Below are 20,047 nucleotides of genomic sequence, written 5' to 3'. Positions count from 1 at the left end.
AAGGAGATGGGAGCGAGTGGGAGAAGTAGGCACAGGAGACCTGTTACGGGAGAGGGCTTCCTTGCTTCTCCCTATCACTTTGCCCTAAGAGAACTATGGGTTTCAAGCTGGCCTGCACTTTAAAATTACTGGGAGGGCTTTTAAAAAATATTCCAAGTCAATTTAATGTGTTGACCCTTGGAAATGCTTAACACCTGTGTTACTCTGACTCAGTCGAGTAATGAGAGGCGATGGAGTGAATGCACAGCGAGGACGGCACTGGGACCACATGAGAACAGAATTGCCCAGCCTCAGCTCTGCCCAGGGCACCCCTGATGCCTAGTTGCGTGTCCTTCACCTGCCCTTGGAAACTGAAGTACTGTCCTCATTACCAGAGGCTCGTCTCTCATCTCAGCCAGGTCCAGCTAACAGCAGAGATGGAGGGCTCCTGCTAGCAGAATGCCCTGTGGAAATGTTTGTCAGAGTAGTTCTCATTCCTTCAGAGCCAACCCAACTCAGCTTTTTTTTCTTCTTCTTCTTCTTATAAAAGCAAAATAAATGCAATTATTTGCCTACTGGAGGCTTGAACTGGTACACTTAGGCACAGACTTTGTCCTTCAGTTGTGTCATAGAACAGTCAGTTGGAGATTGCGTTTCCAAAATGTACAGCTGATTATTTTTTCTTTTTATCAATTTTACAGAGACATGCGAGAAATGAAAAACCTTTTAAGCAAACTCAGGGAAACTATGCCTTTACCACTGAAAAATCAAGGTGAGTCTTGTCATTCCTTTTTGAGGCAGAGGATGTTTTTCACACGATAACCTTGGGTCTTGTTTCTTGAGAAATGAAAGCAAGTGTTTTTTACACAAACAATTGAAGGCACTGAGCATACATTTGTCTTTCCTTGAGAAGATATGAGAGAATAGTTTATCAGGTGAAAGCAGTTTTGTTCTGAGGGGCGCAGAGAAACACTCTGATAACAGACACCTCCTTCTCTGGCCCTGTCAGTCGAGAGCATGTATTCATTGTTACCTTGTTACACCGTGTGTGGCAAACACAGAAGGGCTGAAGACTGGACCCTTGTCTTTAAGAAGTTCACAGCCAGCTTCCCCAGTGGCTCAGTGGTAAAGAATTCGCCTGCCAATGCAGGAGACCGGGTTCCATCCCTGGTCAGGGAGGACCCCACTTGCTGCAGAGCAACTAAGCCTGTGCGTCACAACTGCAGAGCCTATATTCTAGAACCCAAGAGTGGCAACTACTGAGCCTACGTGCCCTAGAGCCTTTGCTCAGCAACAGAAGATGCCGTGACACTGAGAAAAGCCTGTGTACCACAAGGGAGAGTAGCCCCCACTTGCCACTGCAGCAACCACAAAGACCCAGTCAAAATTAAAAAAATTTCTTTAAAGTTTATAGTGGAAGAGACTTAAGAGCACCTCCGAAGGAAATGCTCTGCCATCCACATGTTATCTAAACAAACTAACAGTAATAACTAACATATCTTGCCACTGTGATTTTGTATCCAGTTCCAATGTGTGGGGGCGTTTTCCACATCAGCAAGGAATTATCAGACACTACTTGGGTGTCCTGCAGCTCAACTGATTTCTGACACTTAACTGGAGATGGCATCAGATTCCACAGGTGAAGCGTTCAGTAGTCCTAAAAAACTGTCTCCCCCCGCCCCCGACTTTAGACCCCAGGCCCAAGCCAAGTTGTCATCTGAGCTTCTGTACTTCTAGCTAGATTGGAGGGTCACCATCATTGGACCCACCATAGGTTCAATTAGTTCACTAATTGAGCAGCTCACAGAACTCAGAGAGAGATTTTACCTACCAGTTTGCTAACTTATTACAAGATATTAACTCAGGAGCAGCCAGATGGCAGAAGTGTGGGCAAGATGTGGGGAAAGGGTGCAGAAATTCCATGCCCCCTTCAGGAGGGCCATCTTCCCGGTCTCAGAAGCTCTCCAAACCCTTTCCTTTTTGGTTTTTCTGGCAACTTCCTAAACTTCCAATGATTGATTAAATCATTGGCCATTGGCAATTGGTTCAACCTCCAACCCCTCCCCCTCCCTAAAAGTCAGAGATGGGATTGAAAGAGAAGGCAATGGCACCCTACTCCAGTACTCTTGCCTGGAAAATCCCATGTATGGAGGAGCCTGGTGGGCTACAGTCCATGGGGTCGCTGAGTCGGAGATGACTGAGCGACTTCACTTTCACTTTTCACTTTCATGCACTGGAGAAGAAAATGGCAACCCACTCCAGTATTCTTGCCTGGAGAATCCCAGGGACGGCAGAGCCTGGTGGGCTGCCATCTATGGGGTCGTACAGAGTCGGACACGACTGAAGCGACTTAGTAGTAGTAGTAATCCTCCAATCACAGAGTTGGTTCTCCTAGCAGCCAGGTGTTTTCCTGGCTCAGGAAAACACCATCCTCAGATGTTTTCCCCAAATCACATTATTAACCTAAGAAAAGACATCTTTATGGCTCTCTAAGGACATTCCAAGAGTTTTAGTAGCTCTATGCCAGGAATAGGTCAAAGATCAAATATATATAAATTACAGTGTCACAGCGACTAGTCTAAATACCTTAGATGTATTAACTGTATTAACTTCTTTAATTCTAATAACACCTTTGAGGGAAATGCTATTCACGTTTCCCAATTTACAGGAAATTGAGACACAGGCTAGCTAACTTGGCCAAGGCCAAACAGACTATAAGTAGGAAGTCTGGGATGTGATCCCAGGCAGCGTGTCTCCAGAACTATCCTATGGGAGTATACACTCTAACACAGAGAGGGAAAGGGGATATTCACTAGGATGTAAGTTCTGTGAGGGAAGGGTCTGTGTATGCTTCCATTAACTGTTTTGTCTTCAGTACCTAGAGAAATGCTTGGAACACAGTAGAGTAACAGCCGGCATAAACAGTAAATGTTTGTTCAACCTGCACCCAATTTTGCAGCCCCAGAGTCTGAAGATAGGTACAAAGGGCTAGTCTTAACCACTTTCACTAAGACATGTGGCCAAGAGCAGTCTTAAGTGAAGCATCCGCTTCAGAGAGTGGTACACGCAGGGTGGGGAAAGGGTTTGTAGGAGAAGGAAAGATCCCCCTCCTGTTTTCGCTGAGCAAAGCCTCAGGAGGGAGGGCAGGTTGCCTCTGAGCGAGGAGGGAGAGGATTTGGCGGCAGAGCTGGAGCGCAGCTTGGCTCAGGGAGCCGCGTGGCAGAAGGTGGAGAGGTGGAGGTGAGAACACAGAAAAATGTGGTGTGACCCGAGCTGCAGGGGAGGGGGGCGGGTGTTGGAAAATAAGAGGCATCAGGTAGCTGCAAGGACCCCCGAAGGGCCTGCTGACCCAGGCTTACTGCCTTGGGCTGTGGGTTATGTTTGAGAGGCCTTGTAGGGTTTTCAGGAAGCGGTGTTTTAATCCAACTCATGGTGGTGAGGAGGACCCTGTGGACACAGCAGGCAAGTTTGCTGCTAGAGGTCAGCATGGTTATAGCTGGCCTTGGGTTACCATGCTGGCTCTGCCATTTTCCTGGAAGAAGTTGTTTCCCTTCTGAACATGTACGTTTCCTCATCCATGAAAAAGAGATCAGGTGACCTACTTCAGAGAGTTGTTGTGAAGATTCAATGAAAAAACGCAGATCGCATGCCTGCTACTAACTTACAGAGAGGAAGCGCTCAACCAGTGCAGTATATTGTTATTATTATTATTTTTTTTTATTTACCAGCTGGCCCACCAACCTAGCTCAGGAAAACTCCAAATCATCATCAAATAGAATAATCCCTGCTTCTGTTCACTCTGAAGCCACTGTGTGTAACGTCCATGAAAAGTTGACCTTGAGCCCATGAAAAGTTGACCTTGAACCTGCTCTCCAGAATATTGATCCCAGAGACTGGATTTGGGGCTCAACTCTGAGCTTCTTAATATCCTCAGCTTCTTAATATGTAGACAAGTACCCCCACCAACAGCACATGGGCCTCCTCTTGTACTTGCTTAGAAAGATGACAACCCAAGGTCCCCCCAGGCTGAATTTCATGGATTCCATGTAACCTATATCTGAAACATTCCTCCTACAATTAATAAAAGTTCATCCAAAAGTTTTTGCATTAGGCATTATTGGAAGAACAGATATTTATTTAGGACATTTTTATAATCATAAAAGTATAATATAATAGAAATCTTTTGTATAACTTTATTACTTTTATAAGCAGAAAAAATAACTAGAATTTTAAAAACATAATAATAGTAGTGAATGATTGATATTATCAGCGAAAAGGAAAAAAAAATCCGAACAAGGGACACCCAGGACTTGAATCCTAAATCCATTTGGGACATGAAAAGGAAAAAGCTAGGAGATAGAAGGTCTTCTTCAGGAGGGAGTAATGCTGTATGATTTTAAAATAATTTTTTTCCAACTTTAAACTTTTGATTTGGAGTATAGCCAATTGACAGTGTTGTGGTAGTTTCAGGTGAACAGTGAAGGGACTCAGTCATACATGTACTAAAATAATTTTTAAAATTCAGTGAAGTCTTATGGGAAATTAAGGTTTCTTCATTTGGGGGAGAAAAAGGAACCCTTAGCTCATGAAGATGCATCTCTATTCTGGGCATGTTTAATCGGTCCTTACAGTATGATGGAGGGCTCATTAAACACACCCAGAACGGAGATCAGTGGTTCAGATGGTAAAGACTGTCCTTGCAATGCAGGAGACCCATGTTCGATCCCTGGTTCGGGAAGATCCCCTGGAGAAGGGAATGGCTACCCACTCCAGTATTCTTGCCTGGAGAATTCCAAGGACAGAGGAACCTGGTGGGCTATAGTTCATGGAGTTGCAAAGAGTAGGACTTGACTGACCACACTGGGAGTGAACAGTGGAGAAGCAGGGATGTGAGTCTCCACCAGGGGTCTGAGAAGGCCTAAAGGAAGGAGAGAAGGTATCTGGGAGTCACTCTGGGTACATGTTTTAGCAGAGGCATAGGGCACCATTTTAATGAGCAAATCAGCCAGATTCCTCTCTCTGACTGCATACACCAAGGTAGAGCACAGGGGCTGTCCCATTATCTTCCTGGAACTCTGTTCAGACAATCTTTTTATTATCCAGGTCTCATCTAAGCAGAAAGTGGTGTGGGATGACATGTGGAAAAATGTATTCCAGTTCTTTTCTGTAGGACCTTATTTTCAAAACATAATTCTAACTGGATGAAAAGCATTATAGAAAGCCATCTGTTTTCCTTCTGTCTGTGTGTTTCTTTTCTCTTTTTATTCCATTTACATGTGTGTTTGAAGCAGAGAGAAAAAGGAATAAGATACTGCCCCGTTTCCCTACTCAAATCCTGACCATGTAGAAATCCCACCAGGCAAGTATGTGGGGACCCACCCTGGAACTTCTTTGATTGTCCTGCTCTCCAAACTCCGTGTGTGTGTGTGTGTGTGTGTGTGTGTGTGTGTGTGTGTTAGCTGCTCAGGTGTGTCCGACTCTTTGCAACCCCATGGACCATAACCCGCCAGGCTGCTCTGTCCATGGGATTCTCCAGGCAGAATACTGGAGTAGGTAGCCATTACCTTCTCCAGGGGATTTTCCTGACCCAGGGATGGAACCCAGGTCTCCTGCCTTGCAGGCAGATTCTTTATCATTTGAGCCACCAGGGAAGCCCTTCCAGACTCTATCCTGTCCCTCAACTTAGAAACTCTTCCTGTTGATTTTAACATTTCAAGATTTAATCCTATCATCTCCCCTTCCCACCACAATCAAAACTTGACTTAACAACAATATGCTGTAAATTGACTTTCAGTGACAAGCAAAAGTGGCCAAGAGCAGGAATTGTAATGGTTAATGATTATGCCTCCATTTGAGATGGGGCCTTTACCTTCCCATATTTTGTTTAAGACTGGAGACAAATGTGCGCAGAAGAAGAGGGAGCCTGCCTTGCTCTGCCCCAGCTCCTTGCAGCCTCCCCGTTTCCTGGCTCTCAACCCGCTGTCCTTTCCTCTGCTTCAGCGCCTCTCCTGTCCTACATTCTGGGTCACTGGCAGTTCTGTAGGGAGCTTCATTAATTATGAGAGTCTTGCTGTGTCAAATGGATTACAAATGGAACCACCTGTGGAGAGCCCACAAGGTTACTGACAAAGGCTAAAAGGAGACGGGAAAGTGAAGGACAAGCATCTTCTAAGTGCAGGCTGTAATCAAACAAAGCATCGCAGAAGTAAATTAAGCCTGAAAGACAGTTTCACCTTTTCCAAAATTCTGACTTCACGAATCCTGTGCGGTGTTGTCAGCACATTCACTTTTGCCTAAAATTCGGTTGGTGGTGCCACGCATTCGAGTCCGTCTCGAGTGGATCAGTCAGGACTTGCAGCTGTTCTAGAATGGGTCCTCTCCAGCAGTCGTGTGTGTGTGTGTGTGTGTGTGTGTGTGTGCGCACTTGCACGCACATGCATGCATGCACTCAGTCCCTCAATCATGTCCGACTCTTTGTGACCCCGTGGGCTGTAGCCTGCCAGACTCCTGTCTGTGGAATTTTCCAGGCATATACTATAGCAGGTCACCATTTTCTATCCAAGGGATCCTCCCAACCCAGGGATCAAACCGGCATCTCTTGTGTCTTCTTCATTGCCAGGCAGTTTCTTTACCATTGCCCCACCTGTGGACAGTCCTGCTCCAGACTAAACCAGGTCCAGGAACAGTTCCCCCATTCTCTACAGCCCTGCTCCACTCCGGCGTGAATATGCATAACTGGAACCAACCTAGCCATAGTTGAGTTCTCTGGCATGGGGCTGAAGGACATTGAGCTGTTATGCCACCTGCTAGCCTAGAGATGACCTTGTTGGCCCTTTCCCAGGGCCTCATTTAAAGACTTTCTGTGCTTCAAACTGGTGTCTGAATATCACTCTGGGCAGTTTTACCAGTTATCCCAGATTCTTTGCAATCTGTACAACATTTTGCCCAGGATTCAGTGTGACGTATGCTATGCCCCTCTCTCTCTCCTCCAATCTAATCCACTCATCACTGATCATACATCAGTTTCTTAGTACATTACTCTAATTATGTTGAGCCTCTACACATTGTCGAAGGAAAAATAGATTTCTCACCTCAGCATTCTTTGTCCCCACCATCATCCAACATGTGATGGTCACCCATGATGTGCCAGGTGCTGGGGTCTCTCTATCCCTAAAGCAGGGGCCCCTAACCTCTGGGATCTAATGCCTGGTGATTTGAGGTGAAGCTGATGTAATAATAATAGAAACAAAGTGTGCAATAGATGTAATGCTCTTGAATCTTCCTGAAACTATTCCACCCTAGGCTGCGGAAAAAGTGTCTTCCACGAAACTGGTCCCTGGTGCCAAAAAGATTGGGCACCACTGCCCTAGAGGCTCTCCATCTCAACAGGACAGAATGGGAATGAGAATCACCTGGGAAGCTTTTTCAAATGACATAGCCATCCCTTGCAGAGATTGTGATAGAGCCCTCAGGGCATGGCACGTGAATTCTGGAAACACACACACTATTGGAAAGACCAAAAAAAAGTGCTTAGATGCAACAGTGCCATAATAGTTAGTAAAGGATGCTACAAGGGCAAACTGGATTCTCACCTAGTCAGCTTTTAGTTACAAATTGGGGTGGAAGAGATGGGAGTAATTGAGAATTGCTTTTTGCAAAGTGTGTGAGCTTAGATTTTTTATGATAGATCAGAATTAGCCAAAGAAAAAGATGGAAAGAAGACAGTCTAGGCAGAAAATTCTAAATGTGTGAAGGCATCTGGGAAGATGACAGAGCAGGGGATTTTGATGAACTACAAGCACTTTATTAACTGGGAAAGTGGTTAGAAAAGAGCCTTCAGAGAGAGACTAGAGAGGTAGGGGGGCTATGTTATTAAGACCACTCTATTTCATATTAAGATGTTTGGGCTTTATCCTGGTTACTGGAGGGGTTCAGTTAGTAGGCAAGTATGATAAGCCAGGAAAGAAATGCTTACAATCTGACCTGAAGCCAGGGGCTTGGAGAAGAGGATATGGCCAGTTGGCTGAAATGTGTTAGCAAAGCAGAATCAAGGATAAAAACTGAGTTCAGATTTGGAAAGCAGAGTGAATGATGGTACCCATCACTAAGGGAGAACAGAGCGGTACCAGCAGAGGTAGAGCCCAGGACAGTTGGAGTTCTGATTGTGGGGACACTCCAAGACCAGTGCTCAGAGCTTGTGGTGGATGTACATGCCTTCTGTTGGTGTGAGACATGGGAGCTGGAAGGGCAGGAAATTCAGGTGTAAACACAAGCAGCATGTAGGTAACTGAAGCCCTGAAAATACTTGAGACCACCCCCAGAGAGTATACAGAGAAGAGCTCTGAAATACCAAAATTTAAGGTTTGAGGGAAAAAAAGAAGAGTTGATAAAAAATTGATATGAAGCTCAGCATACTGGAATAAGAACGTTGCAAGGAAAAAATGGCTCATAGTGTGGGGCAATTCAGCTAAATAAGAACTGAAATTACCCATAGGATTTAGCAACAAAGGAGTCACTGGTGAGGTGGCCAGAATCAGCTTTCTTGGAATTGGGGGCACGCACAGAGCTTAGTTAAGGAGGGTTGAGGAGTGAGTGAGTGATGAAGAGTTGAACAGCAAGGGTAAATTTATTGTCTCATGAAGAGTTGCTTATAGAATTGTGGATGCACAGGGTTGGAAACAGACAACGTTCCAAGGGCTATGAAAGTGAAAGTGAAAGTCACTCAGTCATGTCCAACTCTTTGCAACCCCATGGACAGTCCATGGGATTCTCCAGACCAGGATACTGGAGTGGGTAGCTTTTCCCTTCTCCAGGGTATCTTCCCAACCCAGGGACCGAACCCAGGTCTTCTGCACTGCAGGCAGATTCTTTACCAGCTGAGCCACAAGGGAAGCCCAAGAATACTGGAGTGGGTAGCCTTTCCCTTCTCCAGGGGATCTTCCCAACCCAGGGATCGAACCCAGGTCTTCCACACTGCAGGTGGTTTCTTTACCAACTGAGCTATCAGGGAAGCCCAAGGGCTATAGCAATTGTTTATAGAATTAATGCAGGCGTGAAGGTAGAAGCACAGAGCAATCAGAGAAGACTTTTCTGGATAGAAGGGGATGGCATATGTAAAGTCAGGGAGGCGAGAGAAGGTGTATGGCCTTATTCAGGGAACTCTCAGTAGTTCTGATTTACACTAACCCTTCTTCATATGCCTTTCATTCCAGCCGGACTGGACTGTTTACCTAGACCCAGTTCAGGCTCCCTTGACCTCCACATCTTTGTTCACACTGCTCTCTTCATCCAGAATGCCTGCCCCCTGCTTCACCAAATGTCCAAGTTCTCCCCATCCCTTTTGCCCTAGCATGAACACCAAGGCCCCGGGAATCTTCCACAAATCTTCTCTTTACAGATGGGAGTAATTTCCCTCTGAGAATTCTCACAGCATTCTATTTGTATCTCTCCAATGGCATTTCTAATGAAGCCTCCTAGTTACTCAAACCAAGATCCCTGAGGCGAAGGGTCACCTTTCTCTTAGGACCCATCTGGTGTTGCCCTCAGCACCTGACACACAGCCTTGCAGTTTATAGGCCTTTGATTAATTCAGTGGTTCTCAAAGTGTGGTCTCAGGACCAGAAGTATCAGCAGGTCTGGGAACTTGTAAGAAATGCAGATTGTCTGGCCCCACCCCAGACCTACTGATTCAGAAACTCTGGAGGTGGGGCCGGCAATCTGTGCTTTAACAAGCCCTCAGATGAAACTGATGCTGCCCATGTTTGGGAACCCTGGAATTAGATGAAGATCTCCTTTTTTTTTTTTTTTTTCCAGAATAGAAGTTTCCAACTGCAGTTGCATCATAAGCACTCCTCTTGACTTAGAGAACATAGCTTTAAACTCAAACCTGTTTATTATTTGCAAACCTCATTTTCATGCCCTCTGTTTCTAACACATCATTTATGTAAAAAATCTTTTATTGGCAAAAGCAATTTAAAATGGTATTATTGTACCTTATAGGGGACTTCAGTGTGCCTGGCTCTAATAGCACCCAAAAATTAAACATCAAATGACTGGATTTTGAATTTACTGATGACTGAATACCCTACTCTCCTTTTCTTTCACTTTCTGCTGTGCTTTCCTCCTTCCTCTTCCCTTTCTCACTTTTTATTTTCAAATTTAAAACTGTCCTAGGTTATAGTTCTTTGAGAGTATGCACTTTGGAAAAAAGACACCATAAAAGTCTCAAACATTAGCAATAAAATAAAAGATTTCCCAAGTTCAGATGGATTAGCCCAGAAAGTTTAGAATAAGTGGGGAAACACCCATTTTGCTCACATTCTGTTGACAGCCTCTCACTTCGAAGTCAGGATTTCAGTCAATGTGGAAAGACATCTTTCCTTGGCATTGAATTCATTTCAAACGATTCCAGGCAGACTTACTGCTCGGTGAATTTCAGCATTTACTTGCAGGTGTCAGCTTCCCACAGTGTAGAAAGCTGCTCTGAATTTCTGCCAAGAATTTTTTAAGCTTTGGTGTCACCTCAGCCCTAGGTGATGATCAGACAAGCTCTGGGCTATGCAAAGGTGTCACAAATGCTCAACAAAGATACCCCAAACCAGCAGTCATCCTTTAGGTAGCCAGTCCTTTGTTTAACATCTGAGCACTTTCTCATCAGTTCTAGCACATCCTATTCACTTGTGTATGCTATATAAGTATGTGTGTGTGTGTGTATATAGAGCACTCACAAGTGAATGTTATATATGTATATGTATTTATATATATATATATATGAAAAGAAGGGTGAATGAGGAGAATTTCAATAGCACAGAGGTTTTTTGATTCACTGTAATGAATGCACAGATACAAAGGTCAGTCTTGATACAAATCTCATAATCCCTGTGTATAATAGCTGTGTGCTTTTAATACATAAAAAAGAGGAAATGAAAGCAAATACACCACCACAGCACACACATGCCACAGCACACACATGCACACTTTCTTTGTAAATACAACATACCAATGTGTGTAGACATTTCCCCATGTAGTGGGAATGATGTATATCAAGAATTGCATTTGATAATATATAAATACCAGTGAGATCACTCCCAAATCTCTTATATGTTTGGAGAAAGGCAAACATATAGGAAATTCAGGAAATAAGTGGGAATTCAGAAAACAGATCTCTAAAGTCTCAAAGAAATAAAAATAAAACTTTCCTTTCCTATCAGTATCTTCATAGTTTTGGTGCATCTATTCCAAGGAAGTGTTGACTTTCAGTTGAACTTGAGTTTCAGGAAGCGTGGTCAGCATTCAAAGAGATACCAAAACCTTCAGGGTCTGCTGTATCTTTGCCATATCCGATTAGGTTAAGTTCACTGATCATTTGGTGGCTAAAGAAGTGAGAGCCCTAAAAATGATGAGAGAATATGGTTATCATTTCTTTCTGCTCCAGATATATCATGATTCATCTCTGAGAGATTCTGCTGAGAAATTAGGCTTATATATAGGATTTGACATTGCTTTCAGCATCTTAAACTATTTGGGGCAAGTTTAACTGTTTTAAAAAAAAGAGATGTCCCATTTTTAGTCTCAAAATGTTGACATCCAGATTATAGTGAATTATTTTTCACTCTGAAAAAAGACAAAGAAAGTCCTGTTTTTCTCCACATTAGCAGAGTGTGGGTTTTAAGAGAGGACTGTAATCTGTGGAGATTGTGCGAAGGCTGTGTTTGATTAATCTGATGTGCCTAGCTGGGGCGCCTGTCTTCTTTCCTGCCTCCAACTTGCTACTCGAGTTCCATCTAAACGTGTAACATAGTGCAGCATTCCAAGGAACACTGTCAGCTCGGTGGGTGATGCTAATTTACAAACAAGCATGACACATGGGAGCCTTGGGGGCTGGGGAGAGAAAAGCCAGGGCACTTGGATGACAATTTATGTAAGAGGACCAGGAAGCCAGGACTCATTTTTGTTCCTGACAGTTTCCTGAGTGTCTTCTTGTTTTTGTTCAATCACTCACTCGTGTCCAACTCTTTGCGACCCCATAGACTGCAGCACGCCAGGCTGAGTTATCAAGAAAACAAACTGTCATCTACAAGCCAGTTTTATTCAACTGGGGCACATTCTTCACTATATCCATCTCTTCATCTCACTCCCAGTTCTGGGCTCTTTCCCAGGGTCCTGCATCTTCAAGATTAGCCTGGGGAAAGGAGGGGAACATCTTAGCTTTGTTCTTGGAGAGCAGTGCAAGTGGTCCTGACAAAGCTTAGGTTTAAAAAAGTTCCAGAGGGCCTACCCTGTTGGTTCGGTGGTTAAGAATTCACCTTGCAATGCAGAAGACGTGGGTTCAATCCCTGGTCAGGGAACTAGGATCCCACTGCCATGGAGGAACTAAGCCCACACGCCACAACTAGCCAGTCCGTGTGCCGCAACGAAGATCCTGTGTGGTGCAGTGAAGACCCGGCATGCAACAACGAAGACTCAATACAGCCAAATAAGTTTTTTAAAATGTTTCCCAGAGCCAACCAGCCATTTTGTTGTCCCTAATTCCATTCTGACCATATCCTAGCACTGCCCTAGTTGACAATTTACAGGCTATTTCCTTGTGGTCCTTCTCCAGCCTCTGGGACTCATACTGGCCAGTTCCACTCCAACAGGCTGTTTCTACGCACTCTCTCTGTTGAATTGCACTATTTCCCCAAAATCCAACTCATTAAACTGGATTTGGTTTACAGGTTTGTTTCTTTGTTTCTCTACTTGTCATTGTACTAAAAATTTCAGGCCAGAACTGGTGAATTTAACAGCTGATAACCTTCTCCAAAAGCCTTTGTATTCAGATGCCTGGCTACAAAAAGTGCTAGGGAAACTCTCATCAAGAAATATTTGAAACCTCTTCCTGAGGCATAAAATGAGTGAACTGAGGTAAAACAAGGTCCTATGTAAAGGAAAAATAGTTAATCATAGCTATATTATTATTAATAATGTCTCTCCTCTATGCTAGGCACCAAGGTCATCAACCAAGCTAAATGTTTTAATAGATTATTTCATTTAGCTCTCACCTAGGGTAAGTATTATTCAACTGTATTTTACATATAGGGAAAATGAAGCTTAATGAGCTTAAGCGACATGTTCAAAGTCACAGGACTAGTAAGCAGTAAACTATAGAAAAGAAGCCAATTTTATTCCAAAGCACAGGCTCTTTCTCAGAAGGATACATTGCCCAGGTTAAGAACTGCCTCTAGGCAGTTTAACTCTAAGCAGTGGTTCTCAACTGTGGCTGTTTGCTTCACTTTCGCCCCCACCCCAGGAGCATGTGGCTGTATCTGGGGACATTTGCAGTTGCCACAATTGGTAGGGAAGTGCTGCTGGCATCTAGTGAGTAGAGGCCAGAGATGTTGCTGGATATCCTACAATGCTCAGGACAGCCCCCAACAATAAAGGATGATCTGGTCCAAAAAGTCAACTATGCTGAAGCTGGGAAACTTGGATTTGGAGGACGGTGGATTTTTAAGGCCAGTCCTTAAAAAACAGTTGTTTTGTCTGTACCTCATTCAACCTGTACATTCTATCCCATCACAGATGACAGCAGCCTTCTAAATCTAACTCCCTACCCCCTGGTTAGAAGACGGAAGAGAAGGTTCTTTGGGCTGTGCTGTCTCGTCTCAAGCTAGGCAATTCCTCCCGGAAGCCACCACTGGGAAGACCTGAAAATATCACTGAACCTGAGGACCTCCAGACAGCTGAACCACAGTCATTGGCTTTTGACTATATTTTCTAAGCTTCCTTATTACTTTTATCCACCTCTCGCTGTCCTTTTAAATGATTTTACATTTGAAAGCAGCTGCTGTCAAGGAAAAAAAAAAAACAGATTCAAAAAGCAGTCTGTTTTTAAAAGGATTTTTAAAGCTGACATTGCACATGTCTGCTCCAAACCACACCATGACAGATGCAAGAATTATGATTTTTAAATTATTTAAAGAATTTTTAAGTGTATTATACAGAGAAAAATTATTTCATGTATAATAGTATATCTGTAGCTCTTGCTGATCTATGTAAACAACTGATCACATATGAGAGTCTTTAAACATAGAAATCTATTTAAAACTGCAAAACTGTTCAAAATCCAACCAATATTAGAAATAATATTATAATCAAATATATACCACCTCAACCTATTGCTTTCTCTGCACTCATTTATGTTTAGTCTTCCATTCTGTCAGACTAAGAGCTTCAACAGAAAAATGTCTTAATTTACAATGCAACAAAAACCGTATATGAAAAGTATTTAAATTTTGTAAATACACGATAATCCTGATACTTTCATACAGTGCATATGGGCAACTAATTTCCTTTCGATCCAATGGTGTCTTTTTCAGCTTCTTGGAGAATGAAGTAATCCAGTTAGGAAATGGTGTAGTAACATATACAATTACCCTCCAATGTAAAATTGAATATTATCACATTTTGTTCTAATTGAAATTGAAGCATGATGTCTGCATATCAGCATAGTGTTAAATCTTATAGGGCATGCTGGATTTAGCTCAGATCGTAAAAATACTTAACATTTTACATTGTTAATAAAATCTTTTTAGTTAAGCTAAGCTTGTCTCATTTTAGATAACTATGCAGATAAGACTTTTCCAATGTGTACTTGGTGTCTTGTCTTATGCTTAGAAACTTACAAGCAGGACACAATAAGCAATACTCTATTCTAGAAAGAAGGAAGCCACATGCTTTGTTTTTCTGCTCACAGCTTTGTTGTGCTCTTCCTCCACTAAACTTGTAACATGGTACAGATTTTGTTATATTTTCCCTTGTTCTTCCTTTGGCCCATTTCCCAGACAGAATTTCCCGTGGGTTGAAAGATCAAGCCTTTGAACTTCTTTTCTTGTTTACCATAGTCTTAAAATTCCTAAGGTCAGACAAGAGGCCCAGAATCCAGCACAATAAAAAGATGAACTATCCATGGTTTATCCAAGACACGAATTTAATACCAACCCTATAATTTCTCAGCGTTTATGTGCACAGGCATTTATATATCTACCAACATTTTGACCTAAAAAATTAACTATACCCAAGTTTTTAGTAGCTTCAGTGAAGAAGGAGAGAGGTAGAGACAAACTACTGGAATAATTATCATATTAGGTTGAATTATATGAAATTGCTGATATTTGACTGTTTTTGACCTAAAAATGGCAACTGCATATAGTTCAACCTAGTATCTGCTGTTGTGGAAATTATCCTTGGAATTGTCTTCTAGTTTTTTTGATTGAAAGTGAAAGGATTGAAGAGTTGGAAGAGATCTCAAAAGACTATGCATGTCTCTATTTAGATCACACCAGCTGGCTATTGGCCTTATTCTTGGAGTCCAGAGATGTGTTCCAATGAGTTGGCAACTGATACATGGTTACAAGTATGACTAGCTTCATGTCAAGACATACCCTTGAAAGTTATACAAGAAAAATCACAATTTTCTAAATCAAATACTTATAAAACAGTTGTCAGAATATGCTATTGAAAGACTCCTAGGGTGACTGCTCCTTTGCAAAACAGGTAACCACTCCCAAATTTACATGGTCTGCAAGCCCCAATTTTCACACATCTGGTTTGATTCCCCCTTTCCTGAATGTGGCTCATTTTCATCTTCTGAAGTTTAATTCACTTCAGGTCCATTGTTTTAGAAATTATGAAGGAACCTACCTTGGCATGCTCTTCTGCCATCTCTGCCCTCTCCCACCTTCTACCATATTGAACCGTTAGCTTCAATCTAGTTCCTACTAATCCATGTACAGTTATTAACAGATAAGCCCAGTCTTGGTGTTCAGCACCTTCTTCTAAATGCCTGACCTAAATCACTTCTGCTTGGTGAATTTGTGCTCACTCTCGCCTTAGTCTCAGTGTGAAAGTAACACCTTCCGTGCAATTGTCCTTTGTACAACTGAAGACTGTTAATAAATTCAGGTCTCACCTCCATGTCTGGGGAGGGCTATAGTCGCTATTCATGGAGATGGGGATTTGTCTAATTCCCCAGCTAGGCTTTCCATATCTAAGATAAATAAATTCAGCCACCTTATCTTTTATTCATAGTGCCTGTTTCCCAGCCTTGGATCAATTTTGTAGTTCCTGTGGACATACTCCAAGATTTATAGATCTTCTTTCACTATAGCAGGTCCTAAAATTAAATTTAGTGCTCAAAGTCCCTATAACCTACCCTGGCTCAGAGTTGCAATGGGTAATCACCGTCCCCTATTAGGAATGCAGTGCATCTTGTTAGGAGCTGACCCCACTCCCATTACCTACCAAAGGACTTTCTCAGGTGTAGTTCCATGAGATAACTGACTGTTTCCTGCTGGTAATTTGCTTTCAGATTAGCAATAACACTGAGCTGATCTCTAGGGATAAGGAGAGCCCATTGAACTCATTTTGTTTCATGTGCACATATGCTTGAAACAAAAAAGGATATAAAGTTTCTCTGGCACACAACCACCCATTTTACCACCCTATTTTTAATACCCTGTGTTGGTTTTTGGTTTTTTGGTTTTTTTTTAGATTACAGACAATGCATGTTCTTTGTGGGAAATCTGAAAAAATACCACCAAATACATAGAAAATAAAAATCACTTGATTCCCACCACAATGACGTTGTTTAAAACCACATTTTCAGGCTTTGAATCAGTCATTGGCTGGGCCCAAAGGCACTTTTGGTTGAGGTGTGTGAAGAAGGGCCTGCAGTAGGCACCACTTTTAAAAATCAGTCCACTCCTGTTTCTTGCATGCGTCTAGGAACAGATTCAGTGCACACTTCTGATTGTGCCATTGTTCAAGTGTACAAGGAAGACTTTAAAAGTAGCACAGCCCCGATGCCTCCTCTAATGAAAGCTCTTGGGGGAATTCTAAAATCCTGCCAGATCATTTTGTTCCTCAGTGCGCCTCCAAGTTTGGATACTTACTGTTTGGCAATACTGCCACCTACTGGAATCTAAGCTTTATACAGAGCATAAAAGCACCTAATTAATTTTAGACAGCCAGCAAATTGGCCAGATTAACAATGATCCCATGTGGGATTTCAGCCTCTGGAAGTCTCAAAATTGAAAGAATTAAGGATATCCATCCATAATAACTTCTCACCCACCTACACACATACCTTAGCAATGTCTACCATTTCTTTGTGTTCTAGAACATCACCAAATGCAGAATGCTCAACTTTCAGGTAACTACAGAAAGAATGAGAAATGGTCCAGAATAAACCATTAATATTAAATATAAGCCAAGTTATAAACCCTAGAACATGAAAGAACTGAGTATATTACAAAGATGTCATTTCAAATCTATGAGAAAATGTTGGTTTATTAAGTACATTATATTGGGAGAAATGGCTAGCCATTTGTTGAGGGATATATTAGATTGATACCTGAAAACTGTCATCAAAATAAATTCTAAGTGAAGTAAATATTTAAATGTTAAAGCACATAAACTGGCAGTATTGATGAATATGATGTAATTTTAGTGTATGTGGAGTGGTAGGAGGGGAGCTTTTCTAAGCATTATAATGAAGCAAGAAACGCCAAAGGAAAAGATGGATGGGTTTGACCAGTTAAAAATGCAAAATTCCTATAAAGTAAAAAAGAAATCAGATTAAGAGAAAGAAAAATTTTAAATATATGCAACAAAGAGTACAGATGTCTAATAAATATCAAGAGCTTAAATTCCACTACCTTCGGCAAGTTTTCACGATCTACAACTCCCTCCCCAGCCAAGTGTTCCCATTTTTTTCTTTTCCTTATTGTACTTTTTTCATTATTGCTTGTTTAATTGTCTGTCCCCACTAAACTGAAGTTCCAGAAGGCAGCGACCATGTCTATTTTGCTTATTCTTATATCCTCAGCACAGTGCTACACACAAAAGCAAATAGTGAAAACATATTTATGGAATGAGTGAATAATGAATGCATGGATAAATGACATTTTACGACTCAAAAAGAATCAAACTTTCCAGTAGAAAATTGAGCCAAGCATACAAACTGGCAATGTACCATAAATTAAAATAATGCACTAATGATATGAAAATATTTGAATAGACTAGTAATCAAAAATGTAAGCTATTATGATATACTCTTTTTTAATGTATCAGAAAGGCAAGAATATAAAGAATGAATGTTTCCAGGGACAGCAAGGAAATCTGGAAGTGAACATCCTCTTATAGAGCAACATGTATGTAAACTGATTCCACCTTTCTGGAAAATAATTAGGCAATATATTTTTCACCTATACCAAGTAATTCCACTGTAGGGAAATTATCCTGAAAAAGTTCAGAAAACAATGACCGAAGATGTAGTCATCTGTTATTCAAAAAAAAAATGCAAGAAAAGAATACTTATTTGGAAGAATGGGAAAAATTGTAAATAAACCCACAAAAAAAGATTGATTAAATATGGTATATCCTATCAGTGGAATACTGTACACCAATTAAGCACCATACATATATTTATGGAATTATACTGTTAAATGAAAACAGAGAAGAATATCTATAGCATCATCCCATTTAAAATATATACTTACATATATATGTGCATTAAAAAGTCTGAAAAGATATTTGCTAAAATGTTAACAGCATTTATCTCTGGGAGGTGAGATCTGGAGCAACTATATATTTTTTTTTGCATATCTGTAATTTCTGACTTTTTCACAATGAGCATGTAGTAACTGTATAATTTTTTCAGGGAATAAATAATAATGTTCACAATATATATTAAATTGAAAACATATTCTAAAACAGTGTGTATAGTATGACACAATATTTGTAAAAAAAAGAAAATATATATAAATCTATCTATGTATGTATATATATTGATATATATGCATAAAAAGCTAGAAGGACATACACTAAAATGTTAATAGTAGTTATTTATGGGTAGTGGGATTATGGGTGATTATTTTTTCTTTTCGCTTTTCTGTGTTTTCTAATTTTTCTACAATGAATATGTATTACTTGTGTAATAAAAACTAATAATTAAAGTTTAAAAAAAAAGAATGAAAAAGTGAGAGACTTTGTGATTCATCACTTGCAGCGATCCTACCCACCCCCTCACCCCACCCCCTTGACATGTTCCTGTCATCAAAATGTTGGCAGTGGAGACATGGAGAGGAAATAACAGGGGACCATAACCTTTGAAGAGAAAAGAGAGAGATCGGCAGACAATGTGCGGTTTGGGCAGGAAAGAGAGAAGAAGAAGAAAAGAACAGAAGCGGGAGTGGGGGGAATTAAGTGAAAGTGAGTTAAATAATTTTATTTTCTAATAAAAGGAGATGATACACATCTGAAGTTCTTCAAAAGGCAAACTATTGAGTTCAGCTAGTTGTCAAGGATTGTGCAGGATATCCTAGAGTTACAGACTTTTGTCTGAATATCAGATAGGCTGCAACAAAGTACCCCCACCTATGGCTAGCAGTTCCAAAACCTGTTTTCTAGAGATCCCAAATTTCAGGAAGACACTGGCCACTTAAATACTTTATTTCCCAGGCTCCCTTGGTTATGGGTGTGGCAGTACAACTGAATTTTGGTCAATAGCTTCTGAATGAAATTGTGCAGTTCTCTAGGCCAGAATACTGGAGTGGATAGCCTTTCCCTTCTCCAGGGTGTCTTCCCAGCCCAGGGATCAAACTCAGGTCTCCCACATTGCAGGCGGATTCTTTACCAGCTGAACCACAAGGGAAGCCCCAAAATACTGGAGTGGGTAGCCTATCATTTCTCCAGTGGATCTTCCTGACCCAGGAATTGAACCGGAATCTCCTGCATTGCAGGCGGATTCTTTAGCAACTGAGTTATCAGGGAAGCCAATTTAAAGGTAACATTCCTAAGATAAGGGGCATGTCTCCCTTCCCACTAAGCTGTGAGGAAAGCATGAGGGTGGGAGCTGAAACAACTGTCTTGGATCCAGAGTTAGACACCACATGATAATGACAGAAGAGCTTTAGCAGAGATTACCTATCTCACACTGTTATCTGCTTAACTAATTAATTAATTTCTATCTCATTGAAGGCATTAATAATGGGAATCTTTGCTTAGAAGAACTTGCTCACTAAATTAG

General features: G+C 41.5%; 1 protein-coding gene across 1 annotated transcript in view; it reads left to right on the top strand.

Annotated features, from left to right (window-relative positions):
* RGS7BP (regulator of G-protein signaling 7 binding protein) overlaps positions 1–18,987 on the top strand; it is a 109,451-nt gene extending 90,464 nt beyond the window's left edge. The window contains exons 5-6 of the mRNA XM_013972744.2: positions 681–751; positions 13,540–18,987. Of these exons, the coding sequence (XP_013828198.1) occupies positions 681–751; positions 13,540–13,631 (163 nt within the window). The 3' untranslated portion in view covers positions 13,632–18,987. The remainder of the gene's footprint in view (positions 1–680; positions 752–13,539) is intronic.

The sequence above is a fragment of the Capra hircus genome, chromosome 20 (assembly GCF_001704415.2).
Source record: "Capra hircus breed San Clemente chromosome 20, ASM170441v1, whole genome shotgun sequence".
In the NCBI taxonomy this organism is placed as follows: domain Eukaryota; kingdom Metazoa; phylum Chordata; class Mammalia; order Artiodactyla; family Bovidae; genus Capra; species Capra hircus.
Note: the sequence above shows the minus strand (reverse complement) of the source record. Positions and strands in the feature narration are given on the sequence as shown.